Genomic DNA, 9103 nt, shown 5'->3' on the forward strand with positions numbered 1-9103 from the left:
TGTAAAGGGAAATGAAGGTGCTGTCTGTCAGACATCTGTCTGTCTGTCTGGTTATCTCTGCCTGTCTTTTACATGTCTTATGTATGTAATGTCCATGTTCTACTTCCTTCACCTTCTCTTGGTTTATAAATGACCTTCCTCTGTTGTCAGCACACTGTACAGTATACTATACTATATGTACTGTATGTACTTATACTTTATGTTCTTGATTGAAGGTACGAGACAGGGGAATAAAAGTGGCTCCAACAGCACCCAGTGTCTGACTAGACTCTCTCCAGCCCAGGTGTAACACGGTCATACAGCAGAGGGGATCTGGAATCACGCTCTCCTGATGAGGAGTCCTTCCAGAAACGTCTAAGCCCAAATCAGGGTTCCTGCGCTGGTCTTAAAAAGCCTTAAAGTCTAAAATCCAGCAATCCAATTTATAAGGCTTAAAAAGGTCCCACGTTTCTGTTATTCGGTCTACAAATTGCTAGGTCTTAAAAATGAGATCCTGCAAGGAAATCAGTCTGACCACAACTATTTACGAGTCTGACCACAACTATTTACGCGGAAATGAATCAAGCTGGAACCAAAGAAAAAGCCAATTCGCAAAGCTATGGTGCCGCAAATAAGTCTAAAATTCTATTCAAAGAGGTCTAAAAAGGGCTTAAATTTGACTTGTAGGAACCTTGTCAAATGTTCCACAAGGATGTTCTTGTGCAAAGGTGTTTCCATCTGGGTCAGCCGTGTGAGGGTGTCGTGGTCCAGCCCTGGCCAGTTGTTGGGTGTTGACAGACAGAGTTTGTAGGTGTTCAGTGTTGTTTTTATTTGCTGATATAAAGGCTTTCTGTGCCTTCTGAGGATGATATTCTGCTGCAGAATAGTGAGATGCTTTGTGAAAACACAATACAACAGTACATTTATTATGGAGAAAATACTGATTTCACTCAACTGAACAGTTGGATTCTAAGAGAGTTCAAAGCCCTCTAGGCTCTCATACTCTCCATGGTCTGAAAGATGACTTAATGAGTGAATGGTCTTTTTCCTTTCAGAGCTCCATAGATTAGCATATGAAAGAGTGAGCCATTGACCATGTAAATATGAATGAAGTATGAAGTATGAACGGCTTTAAGTGGAGCAGGAAGTCAGCCCACGTCTGGAATGTCACACAGGAAGTCCTCCCTGTGTTTGGTTGCTGCTACAGAAATAGACTTCCTGTTCCCTGAAACCCCTTTGGGTTGAGGTGGGGCCGTCCGTGCAGCTTAAGGTGATGACAGTGGGGGCGTGGTCTAGCCCGACACAGCTGTGCACGCCAACACCTCAGACACATTTTATCCTTTTATCCTAATTATTCATAGTTTTCCCCCTACACCGATTTAGAACCATAGGGTTGGTGTAAGCATGGGCTGTTACACTAGTCTTATACAATAGTCATGTTGGCGACTACGTCACCAGGTCTGTGACAGAACAAACACTAACAACCTTCAGACGTGGATTAAAAACACTTGTGTAACCCTAAGTAACTTGTCTGCAGGACAAGTGTTCAGTGTTCTCAAACACACACATCACAATTCTGTGCGTGTGTGCCATTGTATGTGTTCTCTTGACCCAATACTGCCTGATCGACCGACACCAGAACTATGTAATAATACTCAACAGATACAGAGGTCTGTTTCCAAACAGCCTTGGCCCTAAACCCAGGACAACCCCGACTTGAGTCACCCTGTAGCTATAGCCCTATACAGCTAGCATGACGTAGGCTAAGCTGAGCTAACACTCACACGTTTTACCTTCTCCTAGTCCAGGCGGTCTTTGGAGAGAAGACCACATTTTCGGAGCCTTCCCCGTCAGCTCACCCTGCACATGTACGGCCCACACATCTTCTGGCCAACGCAGTGCAGTGGCAACACGCTCAGACACACCGAAGAACGAGGAAGGAAGGATGGAATTTTACACCTTTCAAACAGGGCCTCCCTAAGCTTAGCTGTCAGTGGTGCGTTGACCACAAGGCCGACGCTATACAGTCTATAGGGGAAGTAATGATGGTGATCCACTGACTCCTGTGATCCTCGTCAGTCTGATCCAGTCAGAACAGTGGGTCAGTGGCCTTGACAGCGCAGACCCACCCTGAGACCCGCCTCAGTCAATACAACATCCTCTCTCCCCCATCCCTGACATGGGATTCCTATTCCCTCTCTCTCACACAGACACACACACACACACACAGCAAAAGTGTGTGTTTCTAGAATTTAGAGAGAGAACTCTCTAAATACACACCATGACAGTCCTGTGTAGCACAGGTATGATAGTTTGTCATGTGGACGAGGGAGTCATGCTGCCCGATCACGTCTCTTCACTACCCTGGCTCCCCGCTGGTGGAATGAGCTTCCCACGGCTGTCAGAACTGCAGAGTCACTACCCATCTTCCGTCGGAGACTGAAGACCTCCATCTCTTCAGCTTACACCTTAACTGCTCCTCCTGAGACATCTACTGCCCCCCAGCACTGCGTCTCCTGAGACACCCGCTTTTCCCCTCTACTGTGTCCCCTAAAAACGTCTATTGCCCCCCTCTACTGTTTCTCTGTTTCTCCAGTGTCTATAATTATAAATAAAAAAATAACGAGGTTTAGAAGAAGGTGATAGAAGAAGGTTTTTCCTTCTATCAGTGGCCCCGGGTCTGAGCTAGATTATTCTTCCAGCTATGACTGTTGGATTGATGATTCACTTGCTTAGTCAAAATGTATTGATTGTAAGTCGCTTTGGAATAAGGCGTCTGCTAAATGCCAAAAATGTTTAAAAAATGTAACCTCAGAACCAAAAGTCTGACATCGAGAGACTAACCAGGTCGTCGTGTCGGTTCTAAAACAGTCGAAGCTATAAATCACGTTTCTATCTGGAACGTTCCGAACGTTTATACCCCCCACGGTTGAATTCCAGTCGCCTGTCTCACTGACAGACGGAGGCCAAATCACGCCACGGATTTCCAAACTGGCACATCTTCAGTTCAAACGCCAGATGCGTTATATAAGATAGGAATCTCATCAGTAATACAAAGGCTTCAGTCGTGTCGTGATATCCCGGAGAGTGTGTTATTGTTGGCCCTCCGCGCCGCTGGACCACTTCACATAGTTGCAAGTGTTTTGAAGAGGTTTCGGGAAAGCGGGGAGACATAAACAGCAGTGGCGAGGTGAGGTTAGAGGCCTGGGTAGAGGCCTGGGTAGAGGTTAGAGGTTAGAGGCCTGGTTAGAGGCCTGGTTAGAGGTTAGAGGCCTGGTTAGAGGTTAGAGGCCTGGTTAGAGGCCTGGGTAGAGGCCTGGGTAGAGGCCTGGGTAGAGGTTAGAGGCCTGGTTAGAGGTTAGAGGCCTGGTTAGAGGCCTGGGTAGAGGCCTGGGTAGAGGCCTGGACGCGGACACAAACAAACAACCTCCCTCAGAGGTACTGAAGCAGTTGTGTGATCTCTCTCTCTCTCTCCGCTTCGCCCTGGAATCCACACAGCTGCAGAGGATCAGAGAGAAGCTCGATGGCCAAACAAAAGTTCAAGTCACCAGACCAACACAGCTTAGATGGCCACGATGTTATTGAACTGACTGAGGTTTACAATGGTACTGGACTGGCTGGTTATTCTTTGTCAGTAGTAGTTGTGGTGTTCTTGATTAAAATGAGAAAGTGTACACAGGGCTCCCACGGGTCGTCCTTGAAATCCTTGAAAGTTTGTGAATTAAAAAAAAAAAATCAAGGTCTTAAAGGTTTTTGAAAATAGACATAGCTTGAATAGCTTGAATTCCCCTCTCTCTCTCTCTAAAAAAAATAATATATTCAATATTTTTTAACTTAGCTTGTCAACTAGTCACTAAGTCTCTGTATTGCTTAACTTTTTGTTTAGCTGTGCTGTGGTAGGGAAGGCAAGAGACCATCTAGTGTTCACACATTCAAGCCTCTCTTTTTAATTGTTGTCTGTGAGCGGATAGTTCCTATTATATAAATTCTCATCTAGATCTGTCTTCAAACTATGCCGTGTTGGGTCCTTGAATTTGAGGGAATTGAGTCTTGAAAGTCCTTGAAAGGTGCTTGAATGTGATGTTTCAGAAGGTGTGGGAACCCTGCCTACACAACTTATGCAGTATGTGTAAAATAGAGGAAAGGTTAACAATGGGAAAGCACATCTACATCTTCAGACACAGAGAGACACTCTTGGACACAAGGCCACAACAACACACACCCCCTCCTGCCCTTCCTCCCCCCTTCATCTGAATTCTTTCTCTTTCTGCAAGAGTTCCCTCCCTCTCCTTCCCTCCCTCTTGCCCCCCTCCCCCCTCCTTCCCTCCCTGCCCCCTCACCCTCCTCCCTCCCTCCTTCCCTCCCTGCCCCCTCACCCTCCTCCCTCTCGCCTTCCCCCTCCCTAACCCCCTTCTCCCTCCTCCCTCTCGCCTTCCCCCTCCCTAACCCCCTTCTCCCTCCTCCCTCTCGCCTTCCCCCTCCCTAACCCCCTTCTCCCTCCTCCCTCTCGCCTTCCCCCTCCCTAACCCCCTTAATCTCCCTCCCTCATGCCCTCCCTCCCTCTCTCCCTCTGCTTCTGCCTCTGCCTCTGCCCTCCCCCCTCCCCTCACCCTCCACCCTCCTCCCTCTCGACCTTCCCCCTCCCTAACCCCCTCCCTCTGCCCTCCCCCCTCCCTGCCCCCTCACCCTCCTCCCTCTCGCCTTCCCCCTCCCTGCCCCCTCACCCTCCTCCCTCTGGCCCTCCCCCTCTCTCTCCCTCCCTTCCTGTCGGCCTCTGCCTAGAGGATGTGTCTCTGGGAGTGTGAGAGAGGAAGGCCGTCAGTAGAATGGATATGTGCCTCTCCTTCTCTCCTCCTTCTCTCTTTCCCTTTCTCTCTCTCTCTCTCTCTCTCTGTCTGTCTGCTGTGTTCATCCCTCTGTCGCAGCGGAGGGTTCGGGCCCGCGGGGTAGGGCTCTCTCGGAGGCGGACAGCCGGACTGAAACTGAACGTAAATGTCAGACGTGGACCAGGATGGTGGTGACAGACCTGAAGGTAACACGCACACACACACACACACACACACATCTGCTTTCTTCCTGCTCACTAAGCAGCACCAGCAGTCCACCAGCGAGCACGACTGACCAACACCCACATCTGACAAACCTCTCACCAGAGCAGCAGAGAGAACATTACATGACTCTCATGCACTGGTATTTCATTATTTCATACACGTACAGTGGAAGTGTTAGTGTGTGTTTGAAATGTGAATGTAGCCTGCTGTGTTTGCCTGCCTGCCTCTACAAGTGGGTTAGGTACAGTCTGTGTGAGAGACAGAGAGAGGTAGAGAGAGAGAGACAGAGAGAGACAGAGGTAGAGAGAGACAGAGGTAGAGAGAGACAGAGGTAGAGAGAGACAGAGGTAGAGAGAGACAGAGGTAGAGAGAGACAGAGAGAGAGAGACAGAGGTAGAGAGAGACAGAGGTAGAGAGAGAGAGGTAGAGAGAGAGACAGAGGTAGAGAGAGACAGAAGTAGAGAGAGACAGAGGTAGAGAGAGAGAGACAGAGGTAGAGAGAGACAGAGAGACAGAGGTAGAGAGAGAGACAGAGGTAGAGAGAGAGAGACAGAGGTAGAGAGAGAGACAGAGGTAGAGAGAGAGACAGAGGTAGAGAGAGAGAGACAGAGGTAGAGAGAGACAGAGGTAGAGAGAGATAGAGGTAGAGAGAGACAGAGGTAGAGAGAGACAGAGGTAGAGAGACAGAGGTAGAGAGAGAGACAGAGGTAGAGAGAGACAGAGGTAGAGAGAGACAGAGGTAGAGAGAGAGACAGAGGTAGAGAGAGACAGAGGTAGAGAGAGACAGAGGTAGAGAGAGACAGAGGTAGAGAGAGAGACAGAGGTAGAGAGAGAGGGAGAGACAGAGGTAGAGAGAGACAGAGGTAGAGAGAGAGAGACAGAGGTAGAGAGAGAGACAGAGGTAGAGAGAGAGACAGAGAGAGAGAGAGACAGAGGTAGAGAGAGAGACAGAGGGAGAGAGAGACAGAGGTAGAGAGAGACATAGGTAGAGAAAGAGAGGGAGAGAGACAGAGGTAGAGAGAGAGAGACAGAGGTAGAGAGAGACAGAGGTAGAGAGAGACAGAGGTAGAGAGAGAGACAGAGGTAGAGAGAGAGACAGAGGTAGAGAGAGAGAGGGAGAGACAGAGGTAGAGAGAGAGAGGGAGAGACAGAGGTAGAGAGAGACAGAGGTAGAGAGGGAGAGACAGAGGTAGAGAGAGACAGAGGTAGAGAGAGAGAGGGAGAGACAGAGGTAGAGAGAGACAGAGGTAGAGAGGGAGAGACAGAGGTAGAGAGAGACAGAGGTAGAGAGAGAGAGACAGAGGTAGAGAGAGACAGAGGTAGAGAGAGAGGTAGAGAGAGAGACAGAGGTAGAGAGAGACAGAGGTAGTAGCCTAACTGCGTTTCTGCTGTGGCTGTGTTCTCCTGACCATGATGGTGCTGTTTAAGAATGCATCAGGTTCATTCTGCCTGGTCAGAGCTCTATTGGTTTATTGTTACACAGAATTGCTGATCTCACTCTCACAATGTAATGCCCGTTAGCAATACCTCAGCGTCCCATGACTACCACTCAGACAGAGACAGTGGTGTGTGTCTAATTCACACACTCACACACACACACACACACACTTCTGCTATGCTGACTCATGTCGACACACTCACACACTCACACAAACCCACAAGACCTCGTGAGACACAAACACACACAATGATATTCTTCCATAAAGACAGACGACGAAAGTGTGGATCCAGGACAAACTGTTAACGGTTTGATGGAGTGACGTCTTCTTCTTCTTCTTCTTTTTCTTCTTCTTCTGGTGAATTGATATTGTTTCCGTTTGATATTTGATTGACAGCTGCTGCTCTCCCAGTGGAGGTGTGGCCGGAGGTGGAGCGGGCGGAGTGCCTGGCGCGGGGGGCGGCCCTGAAGTGGGCGTCAGGGGTCTTCTGCCGCCCTGAGTACCTGGAGAGGCTGGGCCAGTACAGGAGGAGGGAGAGCCAGAGGACCTGCTCCATACACTCCAGACTCAAGGTGTCCTGGAAGCACTCACACACACACACTCACACACACACACACACACTCACACACACACACGCACACACGCACGCATGCGCGCAACGCACGCACACAGAGACACACACACACTCAGAGACACAGACACACACAGAGAGACAGACACACACACACACACACACACACACACTCTCACAGACACACACACACACACACAGAGACACAGACACACACACACTCTCACAGACACACACACACACACACACACACACACACACACACACACACACACACACAGCAGACTCATAAACCTAGGTGGTGTTGTGAGACACAGTGGCAGTAGGAACAGATACATATATGGACTATAGACTATCGCTATAGCTACAATAAAGAGACTAGATACTGTACTGGACTACCTCTAACGTGTCTTTCCATGCGTGTGTCTCTCTCTGCAGTCGGTGGTGCAGTCGTACCTGGAGGGGGTGGGCTGGGGTCTGGAGCAGCTGGGGGAGGCGAGGGCGGAGCTTAAGGAGGTGTCTCACGCCCTGCGCAAGGCGGGGGTGGAGTCCAGCGTGAACGCAGAGGGGGTGAAGGCTCTGGAGAAGCTGAGGGAGCTGTCAATCAATCACTGTCAACTCCTGGCTGCCGTCAGCAACCTGCCGCGCCTCTACTCCGGTGAGTCTGTCTGCCTGTCTGCCTGCCTGTCTGTCTGTCTATCTGTCTGTCTCTACTCCGGTGAGTCTGTTTGATAATAACACCACCAGATCATTTTCATCTCATTTTTCCTGGGAAAAAATGTCATGAACTTTTGAATCTTGCAGCTTATATTTCGTTTCACTACCTCCTCCTCTCCTCTTTCCCTTGTTTCCTGTCTCCCACCCTTCCCCCTCTTCCATCCATCCTTCCCCTCCTACCCTCTCTCCATCTTACCTCCCTCTCTGACCTGACCTGACCCCTCACCTCTCTGCCCCCCCCCCCCCCTAGTGCGTACCATGGTATCAGAGACGGAGCGTCTGGTTGAGTCCCGGAGGCTCCTGGAGGCTCACGCCCGTCTGATGGAGCTGGAGCGCTGGCAGGACGACGTCCTGTGGCAGCTCCGTGGAGCGGGGGGGGCGGGGGGGGTGACCACGGGGGGAGCGGCCGCGGGGGGGCGGCCCTCATCCTCTGTGGGGGCAGCAGCAGTGGCAGCAGGGGGGGGGGCAGCAGCCCTGCCTCTCAGCCCCCAGGACGAGGAGCTGGTCCGGGCCTACTTCTCTGGCGTGGGTCGGCTGGTGGAGGCCCTGGGGAAGGAGCTGTGGGCGGTGGTGGCCAGCGGCCTGGCCCTGGCCCGGCAGAACCCCACGCCGTTCGTGTCGGCGGTGAGGATCGTGGAGCGGGAGGAGGCGCTGGACCGGGCCCTGCTGGAGGAGAGAGGAGGAGGCGGGGGGGGGCACGGGAGACCTCTGCCCCCCGGGAGACCCCGCTGCTGGAGGGAACGCTTCTTCAAGGTACGTCACCTCGTCAACAAAGGGATACCTGGGTTAAACAGAGAGCACATGAGCTGACATCTAAAGCAGCTCAAGACACATTGCTAAGCAGATGAGAAGGATGATACAACCCTATACAGTATATACAGTACCAGTCAAAAGTCTATTCAATTGAATGTTAAAGTGTGTCCAAACTTTTAACTGGTACTGTACTTACAGTACATGCAAAAACGTCATGATGCGATACAACATTTTCAATCGATAACGTTTCAGAAACAACAACAACAACAACATTCAACAACTGTATTACCACAGTTGCAGTATTCCTTCAGGAGATCAAACCAAGTAAGCCATTGTGAAAAGATGTGTTTATAAGACTGGATTTGACAGTGGAGAAAGTGTCAATATTGCGTATGTTAGGTGACAGAGAGTTCCAGAATGTTAGGTGGCAGAGAGTTCCAGAATGTTAGGTGGCAGAGAGTTCTAGAGTGTTAGGTGGCAGAGAGTTCCAGAATGTTAGGTGGCAGAGAGTTCCAGAGTGTTAGGTGGCAGAGAGTTCCAGAGGCGGGGAGCAGAACGGCTGAAGGCTCTAGATCCCATAGTAGTCAGGCTGA

General features: G+C 50.4%; 1 protein-coding gene across 1 annotated transcript in view; it reads left to right on the forward strand.

Moving 5' to 3' along the window:
- Positions 1-4971: 4971 nt before the first annotated feature.
- Positions 4972-9103, forward strand: part of exoc3l1 (exocyst complex component 3-like 1) — a gene marked incomplete at both ends in the record, with an annotated part of 11792 nt that continues 7660 nt past the window's right edge. Inside the window, 4 exons of the mRNA XM_080544789.1 lie at positions 4972-5011; positions 6866-7041; positions 7479-7698; positions 8008-8510. Coding sequence (XP_080400915.1) covers positions 4972-5011; positions 6866-7041; positions 7479-7698; positions 8008-8510 — 939 coding nt within the window. The remainder of the gene's footprint in view (positions 5012-6865; positions 7042-7478; positions 7699-8007; positions 8511-9103) is intronic.

This window comes from Nansenia antarctica, assembly GCF_963989245.1.
Source record: "Nansenia antarctica genome assembly, chromosome: 14".
NCBI lineage: Eukaryota > Metazoa > Chordata > Actinopteri > Argentiniformes > Microstomatidae > Nansenia > Nansenia antarctica.